The sequence below is a fragment of the Gopherus flavomarginatus genome, chromosome 11 (assembly GCF_025201925.1).
Source record: "Gopherus flavomarginatus isolate rGopFla2 chromosome 11, rGopFla2.mat.asm, whole genome shotgun sequence".
Taxonomy (NCBI): domain Eukaryota; kingdom Metazoa; phylum Chordata; order Testudines; family Testudinidae; genus Gopherus; species Gopherus flavomarginatus.
Window position 1 is genome coordinate 22,433,345 of NC_066627.1, and position 24,974 is coordinate 22,458,318.

Sequence of the window (24,974 nt, forward strand, 5' to 3'; positions counted from 1 at the left end):
ATGCACAAGGCCAGATTCTCAGGAGTCCTGAAGCAGTGGCACTCAATACACATGAGTGTGGGGGGCCTTCTGCTACCTTGCCACTCTCCCTGTCCTGTCTTGGAGGCAGCCAGAAGCTCTAAACTGCACCCTAAGGGGCTGTTCTGCCAGTGACTACTACTGAAGCACTGTGCATTCCAGTCATCCCTGTGCCTGCGCTGGTGTAATGCCAGCTCTGTGGGATTCGCCATGTAGGGGCAATCCTCACCGGTCTGGAAAGGGCAGCTTTAATGTGCTTTGTGCTCCTTTGACAGTACAGACTGGCTTCACTGAAAGGCAGAACTGGGCCTAGAGCCTTTTCTTTGCAGAAAAACCCTGGTTTCTGACTCTGATTTAGGCAGCTGCATGTTTTTCCTCTTCCTTCCATACATGTGCATTGGCTTACTGCAGCTTGCACTCCAGCAGTGATCTAGAGCGGGTAAAGCTGGAATATCAGCAAGCAAGAGAATGGGATGAAATTAAGCAGAGGAAAATGTAGGCTGAATAACAGGAAAACCTTCCGGGCAGCAAATTCTGGAATCAACTTGCAAGGGAAGGGGTGGAGGCGCCTCTCATGGGACATTTAAAACAAGACTGGTGACTAGTCTGTGAAGAGCAGTCCTGGCTCCGAGGGGAGCTCCCTAAAAGGGACCAAGTAGGGCATTTCCCTCTCTGAGTGTCTGAGGTGGGATCAGCTGATGGGCAGATAGTAAACAAGAGTCCATGGACACGGATGCCTGTATTAATGTCCCTGATCCACTCCTCTATGATTAGGGGTCTGAGACTGGTGCCCTGTTACCCAAAAGCCATAATGCGGAGAAGAGATTGGTCACAATCAAACTGACTCGGGAAATGGGGAAACTGCAAAACTTACAAGTTTTATTCATCTGCTAGATGTGGAAACAGATGGACAAAGAGATTAAGGGACTTTACGACGGTCACTCAGGAAGTTGGGGCAGAGTCCGACTAGAATCCTGGAATCTTGACTCCCAGTCCTGTGCACTAACCACAGGTCCACACTTGCTCCCTTAGACTTGCACTCTGAGAGTAGGAGATCAGGGTTAGGGTTTGTATCTGGTAGGACAAGCATGACTATTAATTACTTGTATTACCATAGTGGTGAGGTGTCCTAGTTTTTTGGCCCAGGACATCATTGCACAAGGTGCTGTGCAAGCACAGAACCAAAAGAAGATCTGTGGCTCAAAGAGCTTCCAGTCTAAGGATAAGTAAGACAAGAGACTACAGCTGGTCACAGCCAGATGGGCAGGCATGTGAGATGCTGCCACACTGTGGCACATACTGCTGTGCTCTTCCTTTCTGAATTATGGCTGGGACTTTTTAAGGAGATCCAGCATAGTCTCTCTGCTGTGAAATTAGTGACAGACAGCACTTTTAGGTGTGCAGAGACATCAGCCAGAGATGGAGTAGTCAGTCTAGGCTGAGGCACAGCAAAAGCATCTTCAGACCAATCAAAATAGATTTGCACTCATCCAAAAAGCAGAGCTGTGCAGTGGGGCCTGCACGGATGCCCCTCCCTCACACCATCAGCTTGGCTTGGCCATTCTCCCTCCAAGTTTCTAGCCACCCATTCTCGTTAATGTTCTCTTATTTGCCTTCTAGAGTTTTTCAGACAAGCCCAAGCAGAGGAGGCAGCGCTGCAAGGACCCCAACAAACTGGACATAAATTCACTCACGGGAGAGGAGCGGGTGCCTGTGGTCCATAAGGGTACAGGACGGAGGGTAAGCAAAGACGTTTGCTGTGCTTGGTCCTTGGTCTGCATAGAAATAGTTAGCAGAGACCCAGCTGTCCCACCTGGATTTTAAATCCTGAGAAGTAGGTAGGATGGTAACCAAAGTCTGTAATACATACATGGATCTATACCACTCTCGGAGCCACAAGTGTGCCGGGGGGATACCAACCTACTGACAATAATTAATTGACTCAGCAGAGTAGATATAGAGTGTTCTTTGAGTGCTTCCTCATGTCCATTCCAGTATAGGTGTGTGTATGTCACATGCACTGTCGCTGGAAGACTTTTTCCCCCCACAGTGATATCTGTCAGGTCGACTCTGGTGCCCCCTGGAGTGGTGCCTTCATGGCATGGTATATAGGCACCTGCCGACCTGCCTCTTGCTCAGTTCCTTTTTTCTGTCCGTGGTGGTCGCTGGAATGCTCTCATCTCTTGCTCAGCAAGTGATCCCCATAGTGGTCTTCTTTCTGTAACTAAATTGTAAAATAGTTAGTTAGAATAAGCATAGTAAGTAATTAATAGTTAGTTTACTTGTAAGCATTCACCCTGCGAGGCTATCCCACCTGGGCCACGGGGCATGCCTAGATCCACGGGCTTCAAACAGTGTGTGGCATGCTGCAAACACATGCCAATAAGTGACCCCCCCCATGACAGCTGTTTGAAATACCTAGGAGGGTCACATCCAAGGAAAGTGCCGGATTTGTAGGAATTTCAAACCAAGAAAAAAAAGAGAAACAATCCATTGAAATTCCTCCTCTTGAAGGGGGCATTTCACCCCACTTCAGAGCTGCAGCCTGACCTGCCACCAAGCGCTTCCTTGACCAGGAGTGTCCTGGCATCTATTAGGGAAACCCAGCTGACCTCCTCCTGGCACATTGCTTTGGCACCCAAGAGGTCAGCACCAACAGCGCGACACTGTTCTCCATCACCAGTGCCAAAGAAGAGGACAGAAAAGTCAGAATGGTGGTATTCCCCTGTGAGAAAGCCCATAGGGTGGGATCTGTGGTGGGCCGCTCTCAATCAGTTGCAATCCAACTGGCTCTGTTTACTCTGGCCCAGGGGAGGAACCTGTCGAGTTGAGTACCAATGGACTCCTCACAAAGGATGAGCCAAGAAGGGGACACAACCCTGGCAGCACCATCAATGCCAGAGGCATATGAGGCAGCATGGAACCTTCTAACTCTCACAGCACTGCCATTTCCCACAAGCTGAGGTCCGCAAGGGACAACGCAGGCACCGCAAGGCCCAGTTCCAAGAGAGCAAGCACCAGTCCTGGGCAAGCCTGCAATGATGGTGAGGCACCGCCGTCTCTCCCACTCATCAAGAGACTCGACACCACAGACACGCTTGCCAGAGTGACACCGCACCTTGCCTCAACATCGGTCATCTCGTTCCTGGCACGAGTCACAGTCTCAGTGCCGCTCCAAATCACAGCACCACTCTCCATTGCGGCACCGTTCTCTACCACGATGCCACTCTCAATCATGGTACAGTTATTCGGCGCCATGGAGGTACGGGTCCTCGGGCTCCGAATTGCAGGCAGAATCGTATGCCTGATGAGGGAGCAGCCTCTGGGCGGACTATAGATGCCCAGCTGACATGGCCCAGGGACTCGCTCCGCCAGCATGGGCCCCTGGCAGATGCCACCTCAGTGGCCGATGTTGATCCCTTGGCCGCACATGGTTCAGGGCTCCCACAGGGGACACTCACTCTCGGCACCCTCTGAGATGAGGGTGCTCCTTGCATCCCTGTTGTAAAGGGGTTCCATTTCCAGGGCAGAAGTCCAGGACTCTCAGATCACAGCTGTGTGAGACCCATCAGCACCGGATGACGTACAAGGCAGTCCAGGCCTCTTCGTCATCCTCCCCTGACGAGGCAGTGGCGGATATGGCCATAGCCCCAATGCAGGATGCTCCTGCGTCAGATGGCTCAGAATCTCAGCCTCCAAGTAGAGGAGATTGCAGAATCAGCCCCAGCCTTGGTAGACATTCTGACTCCCTCGGGTCTGGCAAGAGTAGCCTTGCCCCTGAATGAAGCCATCCTACAGCCTGTAAGGGCATTGTGGCAGACTCTGGCCTCTCTCCAGCCCATGGCTAAACGAGTGAAGAGGAAGTATTTCATCCCCCATAAGGGCTATGAATATTTGCACACTCATTCCTCACTGGGCTCCCTGGTTGTTGTTGTGGCCAACGAGAGGGAAAGGCAAGGACAGCGGGGACTATTGCCCAAGGCAAAAGAGGCCAGGAAACTGGACCTCTTAGGGAGAAAAGTTTACTCCATGGGAGGTCTTCAGTTAAGGATTGCAAATCACCAGGCCCTATTTAATCAGTTTGACTTTAATTCCTGGTCAGCCATGCAGAAATTCTAAGAGCTCCTGCCGTTGGATTCTAGGTCAGAGTTTGTGGTCATGGCAGAAGAAGGCAAGGCCATAGCCAAGGCATCCCTCCAGGCAGCCTTGGATGCTGCGGATGCAGCAACCCGAGCGATGGTCACAGGGAGTGCTGAGGCGAAGCTCCTGGCTTCAGTCGTCTGGCCTACTTTATGAGGGTAGGGATGGTGTTCCTAGTCTCTGTTTGCCAGAAGCTGGGAATGGGCGACAGGGGATGGATCACTTGGTGATTACCTGTTCTGTTCATTCCATCTAGGGCCCCTGGCATTGGCCACTGTTGGAAGACAGGATACTGGGCTAGATGGACCTTTGGTCTGACTCTGTATGGATGTTTTTATGTTGTTATGACTTCCCGTTCAAGGGACATTCCCTCTTCTCAGAACAAATGGACGTCCAGCTTCATAGCCTTAAAGAGTTGAGGGCGACCCTGAAGTCATTGGGCCTCCACACTCTGCCCCATCCCAGAAGCATTGTAAGCCTCAGCCCATGGGCCATTTTTACCTGCCACATCTCCAGCAGAGGCAAGACTTCAGGTGAAAGAGGAATAAGGGGCTCTGGAAAAGAGTGGCCCTTCACTCCCCATCAGTCTCAACGTCTGCGACCACAAAACAACTGTCAGGCATTAAACAAAACTTTTGAGGGTGCATCCGAGGACAGTGCACCAGATCAGAACCTGAATCTTACCCTTATGTTTGTGGATCATTTGTCCCACTTTTACTAGGTATAGGCCAACATCACATCCAACTGATGGGTGCTCTGCATGGCAGAAGTGGGATATACCATGCAGTTTATTTCTTCCCTTCCTTCCCACCTTGCCTCCCTGTCCCTCTTCAGGGACCCTTCTCAGGAAGATCTTCTGGCTGAGGATGTGCAGTCACTCTTAAGGGCGGGGCAGTGGAGGAGGTTCCCATGGAGCTAAGAGGCAAGGGGTTTTACTCCCACTGCTTCCTGATTCCAAAGTCCAACGGGGTTCTCAGGCCTGTCCTAGACCTCAGGAACCTAAAAAAGTTCTTGAAGAAGCTGAAGTTCCACATAGTCTCTCTGGCCTTGATTATTCCTTCCCTAGATTCAGGGGACTGGTATGCCACCCTCGACTTGAAAGACACATACCTTCATATTGCTATCTTCCGAGACCAGAGAAAATATCTTTGAGTCGTGGTAAACCAGAACCACTATCAGTTCACAGTGCTGCCTTTCAGCCTGTCGGCAACTCCAAGAGTATTTACGAAATGCCTGGTGGTGGTGATGGCCTCCCTCCGGAGATGAGGGTTGCAGGGCTGGTCAGGGCCTGGTCCAGGGTACTTGTGGAACAACATGTGGGCCTCGTACTGTTCTCTTTCAGGAACCTGGGATTCCTGGTCAATTAACACAAGTCTAACTTCATGCCCGTCAAGAGGATAGAATATATAGGAGCAATTCTCGATGCGAATCAGGTGAGAGCCTTCCTGCCGGAGAACCATTTCAGGGCCATTGTAGCTCTTATACAAAACCTGAAAGCATGCCCCACCACTATGGCAAGGAGCTGTTGGAAGCTTTTGGGGCACATGGCCTCTTGCACTGTGCAGGATACACATCTCAGACTGCACCCTCTCCAACTGTGGCTGGTATCAGTGTACATATCAGGTTGTCACCCACTAGACAGAGTGGTCTCACTTCCACCAGCGACACTCAAAGCCCTTCAATAGTGGCTGAAGCGAGACACAGTGTGTGCTGGCATTCCCTTCACAAGGCCCACACCTTCGATGGAGCTAGTCACAGATGCCTCGGATTTGGGGCCTCGTCCCACACCCCTCATCCACAAAGATCTGCTCAAGGTCAGAAAGGACAAGGTTCACATAATTCTCATAGTGCCAGCATGGCGGCAACATTGGTTCAACACATTGTTGGACCTCTCGATAGACACACCAGTCAGCCTTCCAATGTGGCCAGATCTGATCTCCCAGGAGCACGGCTGCATGCTCCACCCAAATCTAGAGTCCCTGCACCTGAGGGCTTGGAACCTTCGTGGCTGAGTGAGATGGAACAGTACTGCTTGGTGCCAGTACAAGTCATCCTTATAGGTAGTAGAAAGCAGTCAACCAGAATGGCCTACCTAGCAAAGTGGAAAAGGTTCTCACTGTGGTCACTTCAGAAAGGGGTCTCCCACGTGGAGACCACACTGCCCTTTATCCTGGATTACCTGCTTTACGTGAAGAAGGAAGGTCTTGCAGTATCTTCCATCAAAATCCACTTAGCTGCAATCTCGGCATTCCACCCATCAGTGAATGGCAGATTGGTTTTCTTCAACCCGATTTGTACTCAGTTCCTGAAGGGTTTAGATCGCCTGTATCTGCAGGTGCTTTTGGCCCCCTGGGATCTCAACCTTGTGCTATCTTGGTTGATAGGGCCCCCATTCAAGCCATTGGCAAAGTGTCCCTTGATTTACTTATCCTGGAAGACTGCCTTCCTCGTGTCCATCACCTCAGCCAGGAGGATTTCAGAGATCCAGGCACTCACCGCCTAACCACCGTACATGGTCTTCTTCAAGGACTAAGTTAGGCTTTGCCCACACTTGTCCTTCCTTCCAAAGGTGGTCTCCCATTCCCACATTAGTCAGGACATCTTTCTCCCAGTCTTCTATCCCAAGCCCCATAAAAATAGACAGGAGCAGAAGCTGCGCTTTGGATGTTAGATGTGCCCTGGCTTTTTACATAGAAAGGACTAAACCCTTTTGGAAGTCCACCCAACTTTTCATTGCTGTCACAGAAAGGATGAAGGGGAACCCAGTCTCAGGAGGGATAGCTCAGTGGTTTGAGCATTGGCCTGCTAAGCCCAGGGTTGTTAGTTCAGTCCTTGAGGAGGCCATTAAGAGATCCGGGGAGGGGGAGGGGAACTGTCAGGGACAATACTTGGTCCTGCTAGTGAAGGCAGGGGACTGGACTTAGTGACCTTTCAAGGTCCCTTCTAGTTCTGTGAGATAGGTATATTTCCATATAACGTCCTGCATTTGGAAGTGCTATGACCTGACAAAGGTGGCTCCCTGTAACAGAGCCTCCTTGGTCCTGCTTCTGTCTCAATCGACAAACTAAGCAGAGACTCTCATGCTGGTCCAACACTTTGTGCAGTTTATTTATAAAGGAGGCCCACCACCTTCACAACATACATAGAACCTTTAACAACCAGGGGAGAGCAATCTCTCTCTCCCTCTTACTGCCTGCTTCTCCCCTTTCTACTTCCTTCCTGTGCCTATTTGTGGGCTCTGGCTAATGGCTTAATTAGCTTTTCTGCCCTGCCCTGCCCTGCCCTGCCCCACCCACAAATTAGGCACTGCTCTATTTAGTCAGCTCCAGTCTGCTATGCCTGATTGGAGCTGCTGTGAACAGAGTGCTGACTCAGGCTTTTATACCTAGCACTCTGTCACACACATTTCCCCCTTATCTAATGCAAGGTTCTTCTTTCCCTGTGCTCTGACTCCCTTACCAGAGGGACCACCCTCTTTATCGCCAGGGCAATCATCTGGGTTTCCCTTGTGGGGTTTGTTCATCCCCCACCCACAGACCTCTCACCATGTGGGGGGTGAATACCCCCCGTAGCTCTGTAGCATCCCATTGGTCTTCACACTAGGGGCATCCTGGGGGTTTACTCCTCTCATTCTCTCTTTCTTTGCATCTGGCAGGGGATCACAGTTACTCCCTTCATCCCCTGGATCACCCAGGGCACCAGGTTCCCTCAAGTCTCCAAACTGTGCTTGGGTTTCTTCTCCTGGGGGTTGTGTCGCAGGGAGCTCTATTGGCCCCCTGACCTCTACTAAGGAGTTTGGGCTGTCTGTCCCCCTGTACCTCCTTCCTTACTTCCCTGGGTACATCTCTTGTCTCCAGATTCAGGCTTTGTTGTCCTGCTTCTTTTTGGGGGGTTCCTCCTCTCCCCCCCCCGGTTCTCCTTTTCTTAACGTGGGATTCCTCCCACCACCTCACTTCCCAGTGGGGAAGGGACTCTAATCCATGCCCAAGAGAACCAGATAAGGCAGGCTCTCCATTACCCCAACTGTTTCCATCAAAATCTTCCCTGGACCTCCAGGGGCACCTGGGCTATGGGGCAATTCCTCTTATCCCCATGGACACACTCTGTGTCCATAGTTGCTCCTGGAATTATCCAGTGAGGCTTCACCAGCTCCCTCTGGACAAGAGAACAAGCTGAGGCCATATCCACAAGGCCCTTCTGGAATTTCCTCCCCACCATCACAGAAATGGTGAACGGTTTTTGCCCTTTTTTCTTCCCTCCTACCCTGGCCCAGCCACAACAGTTGGCAAAATCCATGTACAGGCAGGCCCCTTCCATCTGTCCAGATCATCCACATTGCAAATAATGGGTTGAGTCCCAGCTGGAACTCCAGGGTTCTTCCTGTCCATGCCCCTTTCTGCTGTGGGTTCTTCAGTCTTCCTCCCCAGCTCTGGATCCTTATATGGTTGACCATCTTTCCTGGGAAAGTCTGTCTCTGCATACTCCTGTCAGTTTCATATAGCCTGACCCACACTCGTATGTTCTCGAGGAGTCCCGGCAGGCAGCAGTGTGCCATTAAAAATGCTGCCCGGCCCGCTTTTCTCCCCCCTCTGCTCCCCCCCACCCCGTTGCGGGGGCAGGGGGCAAGGGGAAGGGGGCAGAAGCTTGGTCCTGCTAGCTCCCCTGCCTCATGCCGCAGTGTGCTGGGTTCCTGCCCCTCCTCCTCTCCGTCCCTTCCTCCCTGCCAGTGGATCAGCTGATGGCCCTTGCGAGGGAGCGGGTCCAGGAGTGGAGTCAGCCTGCTCGCTGCTCCCGCGGAGGCAGAGAAGAAGCAGGGCAGGGCCTTGGAGAAGGGGGAGTGGAATAGGGACATATCCTATCCAGCCCCCTGCTGTGAGCACCCCACGTCCACAGCCCCAGCCCTCTGCCCTGACCCCCCCTCACACCCAGCCCTCTGTCCTGCAGCACTGCACCCCCCCCAAGGCCCCGCCTTCTGCCCTGACCTCCCTTCGCATACACCCAGCCCTCTGCCTTGCACCCCGCACACACCCCAGGTCACTGCCCTGAGCCCTGTACCCCCCTCACACACACTCAGCCCTCTGCTTGACTCCTTCACCCCCCCCCACACCCCATTCTCTGACACCTGCACCTCCCTCACATGCCCCCAGCCTGCTGCCCTGACTCTTGCACCCCCCCACATACCCACCCACCACATCCTGACTCTTGCACCCCCCACATCCCCACCCCCACCCTGAGCACCAAACGAGAGCTCCTGCACTCCACCCCTCCCCAACATTCCCACCTGCACCCCTTGCACCAAATGGGAGCTGCCCAGGTAAGCACTCCACAGCCAAACCTCCTGCCCGAACCCTGAGCCCCCTCCCTCATTCTAGCTCCTGACCGGACCCTACACCCCAATCCCCAGCCTGCTCCTTCACCCCCAGCACTGTGCTCAGTGCACTCCTACCCTCAGCTCAGTACAGAGATTGAGGAAGAGAATGGGCCAGAACCAGGGAGAAGGTAGGTACCCACTGTATGTTGGCAGGGCCGGGACCCCTGAGCAGCAGTGGGCTGAGCGGGTCCAGCAGCCGGGATCCCGGCTGGCAGGAGCCAGCGAATGGAACCCCTAAGTGGCAGCGGGCTGAGCTGCTCAGCCCACTGCCGATCTGGGGTCCCGGCTGCCGGCCCCACACAGCCTGCTGCCGATCTGGGGTTCTGGCTGCTGGACCCTTGCCAGCCGGGGTCCCAGCCGCAGGCCCGCTCAGCCTGCTGCCGGCCTAGGTGAACAAAACCCCAGACCAGCAGCGGGCTGAGCGGGCCGGTGGTGTAAGATCAACATTTTAATTTAATTTTAAATGAAGCTTATTAAGCATTTTGAAAACCTTGTTTATTTTACTATACAATAACAGTTTAGTTATATAATATATAAGACATAGAGCGAGACCTTCTAAAAAACATTAAAATATATTATCGGCATGCGAAACCTTAAATTAAAGTGAATAAATGAAGACTTGGCACAGCACTTCTGAAAGGTTGCCGACCCCTGCACTACACTGTCACTCAATAGGCAAGAAGTGATGCAGCCTTCATTACAGTGGTCCTACAGTCCATGCCTTGCAGAAACTGCAATTCCACCACCTGATTGATTGCTTGGGAATCACCTATATTGTAATGGACATGAGCAAGCATTTGAAGAAGAAAAGACAGTTACTAACCTTCCCATAACTGTTCTTGCTCATGTCTATTCAACAGCCCATCCTCCTGTCCTTCTGTCAGTTACTGGCAAGAAGGAACTGAGGAGGAAGCAGGTTGGTAGGTACCTATATACCGTGCCATGATGGCGCTACTCCAGAGGGCATCAGAGTTGACCTGACAGATACCACTAGGGGAAAAAAAGTCTATATTGGAATGGACATGAGCAACACTCATTGAAGAACAACCGTTACAGAAAGGTTAGTAACCATCTTTTCTAGATACACACTCACCAAGGCATATGGGTCCTACAACAGGAAAGCAATTCAGCTTAAAGCTCCAGGATCACAGTAATGCCTGCTGTTGGCTGCAAGAGCTAATTTAATCCTTACCTGTCAGTTTCCTGGGATTATTTCAAAAAACTAATTTTTTGATGTGGTGCACATGTCTTTGTTTTGTCCCTGATTGAGAAGTGCAGGAACAGCATGTAAATCCTCTTCCAAGCCCTGGACAGAGCCATGCTGTGTGCAGGCAGTGGGCAGGTTCTCAAGTGCGTTCTCTCACTTGTTGCAAAAATGTTGAGAAAGTAGCACAAAATCTGAGTCAAGATCATGATTTTTTCCCTGCAGTGCAAACCCCAGTGTGACAGGAGAAGGCGAGTCTCAGGCAGCTGAGTTCTTGTATCTTCTCCTTACAATGAGGAAAGACCTTAACTTGCCCACAAAAGCCAGCATCACCACAACTTGTCCTCTCGTTGGCAGGCTTAGCAGGGAGGCCAGAGATGGAACAGGCCCTCGAGACTGAACTTCCCTCTCTCCACAGGTCAGGGCTGAGCCACAGTGGCTGAGAGCAGCACAGGGGAAGTTTGCAGTAAGCACCAATACACACATTCACTGCACTGGGCACCGCAAACACAGTCAGACGGGCCTTGTCCCAAAGAGCTGACAGTCCAGATAAATAGAAGCAGCAAATGCTCTTATCCCTGTTTGCCAGATGGAGGACAAAGACACAGAGAAAAAGTGACTTGTGCCAGGTCTCAGTGAGTCGCTGGCAGAGGAGCACTGGCTTCTGTTCCTGGCTGAGTGCTAGTACAGAGCCTTCGGCACGAGATCCTTCCTCCCAGTGACAAAATTCTCAGTGACGCAGACGGGAGTAGGCCCAGACTGTGCACCTCACTGGACACCACGCACTGTCTGCGGGTGAAACTTGGGTTGCTGATGCCACATAAGGAATCAAAACTCCAGGCTGTTTGGTTTTAAGAAATGATCATAGCTGCCGAGTATTGGGGAGCAGTGGTAATGCCCCCAAACAGGGAGGCCAGTTGCACTTCACCTATGTGTACACCTAGAAGGTTAACCATATTTCTTATGTAACTTTTTGCATAACTCTTTCTGGAACAGAGGTCATCCTTTTACTGTGTTTTATAGTTAGGGGGAGCCATGGCACCAGCATTGAAGGAATTGCCAAGGTGGCTTGATGCAAACTTGGAGTATGCTGTTGCAGCAGACTGGGCTGACATTGTTAAGCTTTCAGTAAGTTAGAGCTTTTGGAGAAATCTGTATCATGTCATCTTTTCTTTCTCCTCTCCATCCCTACCCCTTTTTTTCCAAGGAGGGTCCCTGAATTGGAAGGCAGGACCTCAGATACACACATGGGAGGGAATATCTACAGGACCAACTCTGCCTGGTGTGGCCAAGTGACAACTCACGGAGGAGCTGAGCACCCTGCAGATTGGTGATAGGTGGATAGGAAAAGTGGAAGAGGAAATATTTTGCAGTGATGAGAATGGGAGGAGGCAAGTTTAGGCTAAATATCAAGAAAATCTACTGGACAGAGAGATTTCAGACTTGGGATGTTTAGAAATGACCAAACAAGGCACTAGAAATGTTGTAGAGGGAACACTCATGCATGGGGCTGGACTGGGATAGGAAACAGAAAAAATGTGACCAAATGGGTCAGATTTTCAAAGTGGCCTCAGCTCATCTTCTGTATCAACTCCTGCAAATCCCACATTTGCTAAGGAACATGCAAGTCTCATGGCCTAACAGGCCTTATGTGCAGGGAGGCACTTTTCAAAATTTGCCCCGCTATTTTTTCTGTTCCTAATCTCTGAGTCACTGCCTCAGTGAGCAACAAGCTGCCATGGGTGGGAGCTCTTACTTCCCTTGGACAGGGAACGCAAGGAGATTCAGCTGGTGTTGAGGTGGGGTTACTCCATTTTCATGTGGCCCTGTTCTCTCCCCTCCCCCTGCCTCTTCTTGGTTGTGGAGTTGTGTGTGGCACTCATGCTGGGTTGGGAGATGGGAGGAGAGCATGGGCAGTTTGAAGGTTTATGCTGCTCTACAATTGGCACTACAGAGTGACAGAATGACCCATTCCCTCAAGAAACAAAGAGCTGCCAGGCAAGGATGGTGCCAGCTCCACCAGCGCAGAGAGCAAGCCTCCAGTGCAACTTCTGTCTCACACTGAGTCATTAGGCTTCCTTCATGGGCTGGGTTCGGCATTTATTGTACACGTTCTCAAGAGGCAGCCTCCACTTGTGCCCACACTTTGCTGATTCCAAGGCCTTCATGCCTGCTAACTATTGTGTGTATCCTTTCAATTAGCTTAACATTTGCATGTCTGTTAGCATCTGCACTCCCACATGCAAGCTTTAGCATGGGGCGATGTTTGCACCTCCCAAATCCAGGCACACACTTGTGCACACAGTTTGCCACAAGCACAGGTGGAGGCTGAGTAGAAAATTTACCCTTTTATGTGCAGTAGTTTTGCCATGTGAACCTCCAGTATATTTAGGACACACACCCTTTTCAAGTCTAAATGCAAAATGTTTCTATTTAAATATGCATCATTTGCAACCCATTTGCTATCCTGAAACCCCAAGAATTAGGTGTAAGAGGAAAGATACTAAAATGTTTGTGCTAAGAATGCTGGATAACAGGTTTTAATTCTATTCTGTAGATGCTCCTAGGTTATTTTGTAATTTAAACAGACACAGTCACACCAGGCTGTGTGTGTAGGTTAGCCCTATGTCTGGGGGTCCAGAAGACCCTTCCTTATTGTTTAATATCCATACAAAACGGTTTGAGCCGTACATTAAAGCTCTAACTAATGGGTGAGCTCCAGAAAATAAGCACACTCTGTTTGCATGTGCATTTTTTGCAGCTTTGCGGTTGTGCAAGGCTTTGAAAATTTGGCCCTTAAAGTCTAGAAAGTAACATTTTTCACCTGGAAATTCAAGCTGGGATGGAAACTGATTTAGCATCACTAATACTGGGCTGCCCCTGTGCTTTTGATGTCATTAAAGATGTCAGTTCTCAGGAACAGAACTCAGCCACCCAGGAAGCTCAGGAAAAGCAGAAATTGTACTGTCTAGACAGAGCAAAAAGTGCTTTCTCCTCTTCTCCCTATGAGCTTTTGGACTTGTCTGCAGCATCATGCCAGGGCAGGGTGGGAAGTGTTTTGCACTGACAGCATCCCTTTGGTGAAAGTTCTCTATCCCTCTCAAATCCCATCTTCAGAACCATATACCAACAAGGGCTTGTGTGTTGCTACCTTTGGGAACACCGGTGTATGCACATGACGACAAGCTGAGTTTTCTTTGGGGCTACAATAACCTTTGGGCTTTTTCTGTTTTGTTTGTCACTTTCAGGGATTCCTCCCAGAAAGCAAGTTCAATCGTATCCTAACTGAGCCTGTGCTCCGAGACAGCGGGCCCCGTCGAAGAGGGAGGAGGCCAAGAAGCGAACTTATTAAACCCCCTGGTGTTGTATCGGATTCTTCTTCTGGAATGGGACCGTTATTCATGAATGGACTTATTGCTGGAATGGATCTAGTGGGACTTCAGAACATGAGAAACATGCAAGGCATCCCTTTAACTGGGCTGGTTGGGTTTCCTGCTGGATTTGCAGCAGTGCCTGCTGGTGAGGATGTCAAAAGCACCCTAAGTATGTTGCCTATGATGCTGCCAGGCATGGCTACTGTACCGCAGATGTTTGGTGTTGGAGGTCTTCTCAACCCACCAATGACAACTACTTGTACTTCAACTGCTCCAGCTTCATTAACAAGCACAACTAAAAGTGGTACATCAAATACAGAAAAGGCTACTGAGGACAAACAAAGTAGCCAGGATGTGAAAAGTGAACCTCTGTCTGAAGACAAACCTGGTCCTAGTTCATTTTCTGATCAGACAGAATCTGCAATAACTACCAGTAGTCCTGTAGCTTTTAATCCATTTCTTATCCCAGGAATGTCCCCTGGACTGCTCTATCCATCTATGTTTCTTTCCCCTGGTATTGGCATGACATTGCCAGGCATACAACAAACCAGACACTCTGAGGCAACAAATCTAGAAAGCCAGAAGCGGAAGAGAAAGAAAGCTAAAGGAGAACCAACAAATCCAGAACCAGAAACTGTCTCGCTGTCTGAAAAAGAAGCTGCAAACAGTCAAAACTGTACAGAGCAAACCCAATCTTTGTCATCAGAGAAAGAACATGACATACAAGCAGAAGAGAAGGAATTAAAAGAAATTAACAATACCAATTAGAATTTTTGTTTCATTAAGAAAAAAGATTGTGGCTTGTAAGTTTCTTATCCCATAAATATTTGTTACCCTCCTTGCCCCCTCTTCACCTTCATAAAACCTGTGTTTCCATGAGTAATATTATCTACCTAATTCCCTGTAAGAAAACTATGGTGACATATTATATGTTAATAGTTGCAGGGTCTTGCCACTTTATTAGATTAACAGTGTTGTCTAGTTAGTATGGGAGGCACAGAATTCTTCTTCTGTTATCCAGTTGTTCATCCCAACCAACAATAGTAAATCCAGCACTTGGTCACCCCCAAAATTGCTCATTTATCTGGGGAAAAAGAAAAAAGCAGAACCAGAGCAAAAGAAAGTACTTTCATCTCTTGAGCTCAATGCAGACAAGGGTATTTCTTTTTACAGTGACACTGAATGAATAAAACTGTATTTTGGGGTAAAAAGCACAGCTATAGTAAGTGCTAATGTGTATTTTTGATTTAAAGTATTTCCCTATTTTATCATGGTTACTAGAATAGTAGTATAGACAGAAGTATATAAGTAATGATTGAAAATGCATATATTAATTTCTTTTTAAAAAAAGCATAACTGGTAGTGATATAATTTCCTCCCCTTTCACTCCTTGAAGTTTTGGAGACAAACTGCAGTAAGTGAAAAGATTACGTAAACTTTATTTTATATTTTTTTAAAACCAAAGTTTTGTTTTACGTTTAGTGGACTTTCAGTTGCCCTTTCCTTGTTAGTTACAAGAACTTTTCCAGCTTGTGCTGAAAAGGCTTTGCACATCCTGCATGTCTTTCATTGAGGTTCTTGTACCTAAAGCTACCAGTTACTTCACCGGTCTGCTAGTATTCTGTTCTCATCTATGGCATCAGAAGTCCTGTAAAGTGTTGTTTTTCCAACAATGAACAGGCCACTCATATAATGCTCTAATATGAATACTGAGGCTTTTGAGTTTTTAAATTTTTTTTTACAGTTCTCCTCCTCCCCCCATAAGTGACATCTTTTCTGAAAACAAAAACAAAATAAACAAATAGAAAGCTGTTGGGCTGGCTTTACAATTGTGAGTCCTTTGAGAAGGATTGTTGAGGTTTTCAAAGCTTGTGTTTATCTTCCTTTTCTAGGGTTGGACTGTGAAGAGATTATTTTTGCTTCTTCTTTCCATTCCTCTTTGTTCTATTTGCTGTTGAACAGTGTTTCCCAGCAGTCCCGTTGGCAAATAACTCTACGTATGCGTTTTAAATTAACGGGTTTTTAATGTGATCAGTCCCCCAAACTTTGTGTCTTGAGACACCTCCACAGGTAAACTCCATGTAGTCCTCTCTCCTCACTGCTCCTGTTTAGTTTTTCTTTCACTTGGGCTTGTTCTTATTTGCAGCTCATGGTTTGAGACTTGAAATAAACACTTAGTGGTGCAGCAGTGAAATGGCAGACTGTTTGAGGGAGCTGAAGTGTGCTAGTAATCAGTTTTGCATTTGATTGTCACCATTTACTGTATTTTTTACTTATTTTCTGTTACAGTTTTCCTAATTTATCAGATGGTCCAAATGTTTTGACATAACTATTTCAGTTTGCATTATTTATTTATGATGCTTTGTGTCATTGTCTTTTATACATTTGGGATTATAAATTATGTACATGTTACAATTAGCATCTCAAAGAAGTCTGTTACCCACGACCTAAAAATTTATATTTTCAAGGAATTTATTCCCACTTTATTGAATTGGATGCAATTTTAAAAAAAAATTATGTAACTGATCATAATGAAAAAAAATCGGATCATTAAATGTGTTCTATTTAATAACACCCTTGTAGCATAGATACTGTATCATTATCGACAGATTTCTTAGAAATGCTGCTATCTCTATTTAACTAACAGTTTGTTCAGTTTTGCCTCCAGTGGAAGCAGAAAGGGTTTTTTCAGCTGTTAAATCCAAAATCAATATAATTTATTTATGTAAAAAAATCACTTGATTGATATATTTTTGAACCTTTTAAGTACTAACTTTCTTTTTACTCAGTAGAACATGTACTTGCCCTAAATCCTTAAAATACAAATGCTATAAAACTTCATATATCTTCAAAGCCTTACTGTGAATGGGTATAGAAATCTCTGCGGAGTCCATTTCTTATATGGGATGGTTGTTTTTCCAGGGTTGCACTCATAAGGAACAGGGTTCAAAGTGAAATGTATTTAACTAGCCAGCATGTTCTTACTTATCAAACATGTATGTTAAGTCTCCGGGTGTTTAGGCTTCTCTTTGGCTGCTATTGTGTGACCCTTTTTGAAATGATAGAGAAACTCTGTGGATTATTTACATTGTAAGGCATAAGTGGCTTCTTATTACTTTTCATCATCATATCCTAGAACAAATACCCAGTTTTCACAACTTTCATGGACACTCACACAAACATACATTTTCCACCAAATGTGCTAACAAAATAAACTGTCTGTGCTCTTGAACATGGATAAAAAGAAAAAGATTTAAAAGTCAAATTTTTATTTTTTTAATTTAGTGACTAGATGATGCTTATCTTTCAAACTTGGCAGAGCCTTGCCACAGATGTATATAATTTTTTCAGCAAATATATGTGAATGTTTGATTCACTTGACTCAGTGCTAAACGTTACTTGCTTTTTTCCCAGCATGAACAATATCCACGGCTGTTATATATAGCACACCCTCTTTGTCAGATCATCCCTCATGTGAACTGAGCAGCTTACTGTGGGGGGTTGACTAATTGCTGTTGATTCACAGACTTTTCAAGAAAATGAGATAGCTTAAACAACTGCGTCCTCAGCTGTGTCAGTGAGTGTTTCCTGCTCCCCTTCAATTTTGCACACATTAACCTACCATGCTGCTTGAACAACTAGAGCAATGGAGCACCCCAAATTACATCGCAGGCTTAAATGCACCCAACTGAATGGCAGACAGGCAGTTCGTGGTACACAGAGTCTCTACACTGTGGTCCTTCATTAAAATAATCAGTGGGAGCCAAGCAAACTCTTCATAAAATCCAAAGAACCAGTAATAAATCCTTTGCACTTGCACAAGACCACCTTTCCGCAGAAGAGGAGCAGAGTGTTTAGTTTCTCCTTTTGAGATCTTAAGTGTCTCCATTTAAACTTTGTACCATGTTAGTAGGTGCCAAATAAATGCTTGTAATAATGAATCAAAAGATCTCATTATGCTTTAGAGAGATAGTGGAATTTCCATTTTGCAATTAGGTAAATAGATGCACCGAAAAACTAAGGTGATTTATCAACAGTCACAAACAAGTCCAGCAACAGCATTGGCAACAAGTAGAGGAGTCCTGGTTCCCAGGCCCTGCTCTTACCATTGGACACACTCCATTCTTTGGAATCTTGAAATTTTAAAGCTGTTTTCTGATCATGGTTCCCTGGAATATGAACATACCTTGGGGTGGCATAATAGAGCTGCTCTCCAGGACTCACTTTCAGCCATTGTTTTGAGGTAGGTTTATTTTGGGAAGCACAGGGACAAAAAGTATCAAAGTGGTAGAGGAAAAAGAGCCTACCTCCAAAGACTGGCATGAAGTTTGAACATGGTCTTAAGAAAAAAAATCAAGGTACATCACATTTTACAGCTGTTCTTGAGAGTCCCTTTAGGTTTGGGGTGGCTAAATACAGCAAATGGAAATTGACAGTACAGCCTGCAGCTGCATTAATTTTTCATACAGAATTTTTACCACAACAGCTACAGGTATCTAATGCCAGACTGTTACTAGACATAAGATGAAGCTCTGTGTGCTGGAACCTATATTCACTAAGGCCTGAACCTTCATATTAAAGCTGACGATGGGTGCAATCTGCCCTATTTTATGCAGATTAGGAGTAAGCTAACACTAAGGTTTGCCTGAGCTAACGCATACAGCTATTGAACAAAGTTTGGCCATTGGCATTAGTGTTGCTTTCTTAAATTTTATTTTACAGTGTGTAAGAACCAGTGCTTCCCAGGTTAAAGAGTGTATTCTCTCCACACAGCAGCTGGAAATTTTCACAAATGACTCTCACAGATGCTAACAGGATTTATACATATAAATTCCCCCATTGCATTGAAGTAGGACATGACAGCTGTATAGCAGCAGCACACAAGGAAATGCAGTGAATAAGATTTGTGTGTCCAGCTGTGATGGGGCATCCACCTCACACTGGCTTGTAAGGGGTTAATGGAGCTCTAGGGAGGCGGCACAGAAAGCAGCCAATAGGAGAGGGGCTGTGAGGAGCAGCCAATGAGGGCTGACCAGACCCATATAAGAAGGGCTGCAAGGCAGAGGAACTTCAGTAGCAGCCTGGAGCTTGAGGAAGCCAAATCAGGCTCCTAGCAGGAGGTGGATGTGCTAGCACCCTGGACAGAACAGTGCTGGTAGCAGGGATGGGGGAAGCTAGAGAGAGCTGCTGGTTAGCTACTAAGATGGGCAGGCTGAAGCCTTGAGGTAAGGGCAAAGAAGGTGCTGGGGGCTAAGGGGAAGTGGCCTGGGGAAATTAACTGAGAAGTTGAAGGGAGACATAACAAGTGGTGGCTATCTACAGGGTCCCTGGGCCAGGACTGGAATAGAGGGCAGCCCTGGCTACTGAGGAAGTGGCCATACAATTGGCTGCAGTTGCCACTGAAGGAAGTTGCTGGACAGTGGACTGTAGTTTCTCCAGAAGGGGGAGAACAGAGCATGGCACAGCCAGAGGGCTGTGTCATGGGGAGGATGCCATGGTCTTGGCAGTGATGGGGTCCTGGAGCAGAAGTGATGGTAGCAAGACACCACTAGAAGAGGGCAGTTGGGCTAGCAGAGCTAATCCCTGGGACAGCCAGCAGGAGGTGCTGCACTAGTGAGTTGCACCCCATCACACCAGTTCAAACTGCAGGGGGCAGAGTGTAATTTCCTGAAATGAAATTTGATCAGGTCACCTGAGCTAACACCCTCACTGACAAAAGTTATGTGAAATCTTAATGTGTCTTATGTCTCTTCAGAAAGAAGGCACCTCCTTGTTCCTCCATATTATCCTGGGGCATTTGATCCATACCAAGTCAGAGAGAAGAGCACTACTTACAACATACCACCCCCCCACACAGACACTTCCTGCAGCAAACTAGATATTTTCTAGGCATCTTACACCCAAATACTGACTCAGCCTTACCTAGATCTATTGGGGTCACAGTGCTGGATGGTCTGATGGAAAAAAACTCCCACTGTGAAGAAAAGCAAAAAGTTACAAAGCACAGATCTTTGGAACTGGAGGAATAACTAAAACCCTTTGTGGGATTGTTGTTTTTACTTGAGTAGGTGTGTCCTATTTATGAACCAATAAACACATTTCTTACTTATCCCTGAGCTTCATGTCCCCCACCTCCACTTTTCCCTTCTCTAGACAAGTTCAAATCACTTTACAAACACCCCTAGCAGGGAGGTGCTAGTTACAATTTGCAGGTGGGAAAACTGATGCAGAAAAGAGCCCCAAAATTAAATATAGAGGCCTAATGCCACCTAGAGCTGTCTCTAGGCAGTGTACATTCTTCAAAATCCCCAAGTCCAATCGACTTACAAAAATTATCTTGGGGCAAGCTCCACAAAGGGATGTAGGCAGCACAACAACTTTTATGTGCCCTTCTGCTCAGTGGAATCCTCCAAGCCCTGAGTTAGGTACCCAGTTCCCTATACAAGACATGGGGAGAGTTAGGTGCCTATGAATGGGATCCACAGGTGCCAGTCTGCTGAGCTGCCTAAGCTAACCAGTAGGAAATGCTGAGGAGAGAAGCGGGGTCTAAGCCCTGCCCCTCAAAGCTTAAGTTATTAACTCCAGGACTGAGAGCCACAACTATCTCCGCAGAAAAATTGAGGGGGAGGCATGGTGAATAATCAGCTGAATCTGAGCTAGCATGACACTATGGCCAAAAAGATCCTGGGATCCATAAACAGGGGAATCACGAGTAGGAGCAGAGAAGTTATTTTACCTCTGTATTTGGCACTGGTGCGACTGCTGCCCCAATACTGTGTCCAGTTCTGGTGCCTACAATTCAAGAAGGATCTTGATAAATTGGAGACAGTTCAGAGAAGTGCCATGAGAATGACTAAAGGATTAGAAAACATGCCTTAGAGTGCCTAACAGCATCCCAGTGCCAGAGGGCTCAATGGTATCTGGTAATGAGTTTCAGCTGGTGTAAGCAGTTCACTGTGCCCCAACTCATTAACATCATCAACTCTCTCATGTGTCATGTAAGGTATCATTGGAAAACTAATAACACACTGATCATTAATATTCTTATGGTATGTATGCAGGGTAAACATCCAAGGGACCATACAGGTATGAAGGAAACATGGAACTAAAATGTGTTTACCAGACAAATCTGGGGAATGAGTAAACAGATTTCCCCCAGAAAACAGACAGGCAGACATCTCTAGGCAGGTATCATCACAGTTGAATAGCAATCACATCAAGTGACCATAGTATATTAACTAACACCAGCAGTGGAGAAACCAGCATGGAAACGCCTTCACCAAGAAACGCCATCCATGTCTCCTTGCTCACAGCATGAATGAACTTTACTTTGGGGGTTACCTTCAGAAGAATCCATTTCAAAGATTCACTGGGCTATAAATGAGAGGCAAAGAATCTCAAGTTATCTTTCACCTATGAAGACAAAGGAACAGAGCACTTTGGACTTTGTGAGAGATCTTGAGAAGAGGGGTGGTCAGCCATCTTGCTGGAAGGAAATGTGATAATCTTACCTTGAACCAAGACTAGTTTTGTTAAAGTCTGAGTCTCTAGAAAGTACTTTTAACTTTTATTTGCTTGGAACCATTTCTAACTCTACTCTCTGTATCTGAACTTACTTAAAATCCTATCTCCTTTTATTAATAACCCTGTTTGACTTTTAATCTAAAACAACCCAGTGCTGTGCTTGAATTGAAATGATCGCTAACTCTATTTATGATGATAACCTGACCATGGCACAGTTTGTCTCTTTAGAGGAGCAAACAAACCTTATTCCCCTGAATGGTCCAGAAAAGATCTAGACATTTCAGAGCCTATGGTTTTGGGAAGATTCAGCCTGAGTGGTATTGAAGTCATTTTGCCTGGTGTAACCATGGCTGGTGGACGCAGGGTGTGGCTGTGGTGTAACAAGCAGAGCTGCTGGTCCATGGCTGAATATCACACAGACACTCAGTGCATGTTTGTATGCTGGCTGGGAGTGTCCAGGCAAGGGAGCTACAGCAGCAGAGCATTTTAAGGCACCCAGGATTACAGGACAGGTGATGACACAACCTCTCACTGGTCTGTATGTGACTCAAGGAGTTCAGTCCATTTATCTTAATAAAGAGAAGGAGGTTAAAGGGATCACTTGATTACAGTGTAGAAGTACCTACATGGGGAACGAATCATAGAAGGTTAGGGTTGGAAGAGACCTCAGGAGCCAATCTAGTCCAACCCCCTGCTCAAAGCAGGACCAACCCCAACTATTAATATTTAAGAATGGGCTCTTCAGTGTAGCAGAGAAAGGTCTAACATGATCCAATGGCTAGAAGCTGAAGCTAGACAAATTCAGACTGGAAAAAAGGCATAACTTTTCAATAGTTGAGAGTAATTAACCATTTGTACAATTTACCAAGGGCTGTGGTAGATTCACCATCACTGACAACTTTTTAAATTAAGATATGATTGTTTTCTTAAATATCTGCTCTAGGAATTCTCGTGTGGAAGTTCTATGGCTTGTACCATACTGGAGCTATCCTTTCTGGCCTTAGAATCTATGAATCTCTGGTTGGGATTCATAGCCAAAGATCCTGTCCTGGAATTAGGTGCCTAAACAGGTCAGTTCTCCCCCCCCCCCCGCCACCCCCACCCACACACACTCTCTCTCTCTCTCTCCTATCCTATTGTAGTCAATAGCCCAGCAGTTCTGGAGCTTATGTAGGAGACCTGTTTTCAAATTCTTCTCTAACTGATTTAGAACAGAGACTTTAGAACTTGAGTCTTTCATATCTGAACCCCATTTTATTTGTGTGTGTGTGGGTGACAGGTTGCTGGGCAAGAACTGCTGACTTGGCCCTCTGTCAAGCCAGCCTCCATTATGGGAAGCAAATTGGAGCTGGCTAGAGAAAAGCTGCCTGCCCAGTTAGCCTAGGGCTATATAAAGGCTGCAGGGAAGGGAGCAGAGTGATGGCTCTTCCCTCTTAGGAGCAGACACTAGAAGCAAGCTGTGTATCGTGAGAAGGTGGTGGGAGCACAACCTGTAAATAAAAAGCACCAGTGGTTACCAAGCCCCAGGATACCCAAGTGACTTTGTCAGCATTTTGTGTTAGAAGACTTTGGCAGCCCATAAATGGAGGAGACCCTGCAGGGGCTGGTAAAGCAGCAGGAAGAAGTGCAAAAAGCAATGCAAACCTTTCAGAAGTCCCACCAGCTGGAGAGGCAGGCCTTGCTTAGCTGGCAAGCAGAGCAGCAGAAGAGTCAGCAGGACTTTATATGAGAGCAGGCCAGCATCCAGTAGCAGCTCCTCCAGAAGATGGTGAGTGCCACGGTGGGGGTGGCATTTGGGCACTGGGCTTGGAACTCTGTAAGATGGGCCCTGCAGATGACCCTGATGCCTTCCCAGGCACTTTTGAGTAGGTAGCTATGGGAGCAAGATGAGATAGGACAACTTAGGCCTGCGACTGGCTCCCTACCTGGCCAGCGAAGCCCAAGCAGCATAGTACTTGCTAGTAGTTTTAGCAATGGCATCTCTGTTTCCAGGGCCGGTGCTTCCATTTAGATGACCTAGGCGGTCGCCAAGAACACCAGGATTTGGGAGGGAGGCATTTTGCAGCCCTCGGCAGCAATTCGGGGGGGGGGGGTCCTTCCGCACTCTGGGTCTTCGGTGGCAATTCTGCGGCGGGTTCTTCACTCGCTCTGGGACCCGCCGCTGAAGTGCCCTGAAGACCGGGAGCGCAGAAGGACACACCCCCCCCGCCGAATTGCCACCGACCGGGAGCGTGGAAGAACCCCCGCCTAGGGCGCCAAAAACCCTGGTGCCGCTCCTGTCTGTTTCTAGTATTATGATTTCTAATTTGGCATTTTTAATTCTAACTTTCTTATTTTTAGAGCACAAGTTTATTCTGTTGGATCATGTGACTTCTAGTCTCATTTTTCTAGCCCTGTCTCAAAACTGATTATGGTTAATAGCTCAGGGACTTCTCCTGAGGAGGAAGTGATCACTTGGGCAGAAGGATCAATATCAGGACGCTACATTGCTAGCACAGTAAATGAAGCTGCAAAACAAATGTTTAAATGACCTCCCTCCATTAAGAGGTAAGTGAGACATATACACACGGGGCAGGAGCCTTTGGCAGCTGAAGACTTTATGCTTCAGTCCCACACCACTGTCAAGATTTAGCAAATTAGGACAAGGCAGCAAATAAGAATCCCTCTCCCCCTTACCTATCAGTCACTGCTACCCGTTACAGCTTACTCTCCCTGTACCTGGGGCAGCTCACGCCACACGTGGCAAAACAAACCCAGCTCGCCGGCCGTCTCACGCGCCCGCTCCCCCATATTCCTCCGCTGCTGGCGGGGTCCGGGGAGGAGGCAACAGCCGCGGAGGAGGGGGACGATCTGCTCCTCCTGCAGGGCCACCTCCGGGGCCCGGCCGGGCGGAGGGATACGGGGGCCGGCCGGGTGAAAGGGTTTTGGCGCGCAGGACGCAGGGGCTTGTGGGCTCGGCCCACGGAGCCGCCATGTCCCGGGAAGAGCCCCCGGCCGGGGAGGCCCAGGGCTCGGCCCGCGCCGCCATCGACCGCCTCTGCCAGGATCTCAACCTGGACGCGGCCAGCGCCGCCGAGGCTCTGCGGGACTTCACGGCGCTGCGTGGCACGTACAGCCTGGAGGTGAGCGGCAGGGCCGTGGCCGGCTCCGGCCGGAGCCCGACGGGACAGGGGGCAGGCGCCGGGCCCAGCTGGCGCTGCCCCGGGATCCACCCCCAGGAGGCACCAGGGTGCCGGCAGACGCCGCTCCGCCCCGGTGTCCGAGCAAGCGGGCTGCGGGGCGCCTGTGGCCGGGCTGCTGAGGTAGTTCCTGGGCCGCCCGCAGCCGTGCAGGGCCCGCGGTG

General features: G+C 48.0%; 2 protein-coding genes and 1 long non-coding RNA gene across 22 annotated transcripts in view; 2 read left to right on the forward strand and 1 right to left on the reverse strand.

The window, feature by feature from the left end:
• Positions 1-15,089, forward strand: part of CHD6 (chromodomain helicase DNA binding protein 6) — a 213,768-nt gene extending 198,679 nt beyond the window's left edge. For 17 of the 18 annotated variants that reach the window (XM_050918575.1, XM_050918559.1, XM_050918560.1 and 14 more), the window contains 3 exons: positions 1,639-1,758; positions 11,757-11,861; positions 13,982-15,089. In XM_050918575.1, coding sequence (XP_050774532.1) covers positions 1,639-1,758; positions 11,757-11,861; positions 13,982-14,875 — 1,119 coding nt within the window. In that variant the 3' untranslated portion in view covers positions 14,876-15,089. The remainder of the gene's footprint in view (positions 1-1,638; positions 1,759-11,756; positions 11,862-13,981) is intronic. The other variant, XM_050918561.1, reaches the window with a different exon arrangement.
• LOC127031607 (uncharacterized) overlaps positions 1,969-24,974 on the reverse strand; it is an 87,149-nt gene continuing 64,143 nt past the window's right edge. Inside the window, exon 3 of the long non-coding RNA XR_007768574.1 lies at positions 1,969-2,242. This is a non-coding gene — a long non-coding RNA (uncharacterized LOC127031607). The remainder of the gene's footprint in view (positions 2,243-24,974) is intronic.
• Positions 24,542-24,974, forward strand: part of RBL1 (RB transcriptional corepressor like 1) — a 104,782-nt gene continuing 104,349 nt past the window's right edge. The window contains exon 1 of one of the 3 annotated variants that reach the window (XR_007768570.1): positions 24,542-24,753. Coding sequence is in view for 1 of the 3 variants with exons in the window: in XM_050918597.1 (XP_050774554.1) it covers positions 24,604-24,753 (150 nt within the window). In the remaining 2 variants the exon portion in view is untranslated. The remainder of the gene's footprint in view (positions 24,754-24,974) is intronic. The other 2 variants (XR_007768569.1, XM_050918597.1) reach the window with 2 other exon arrangements.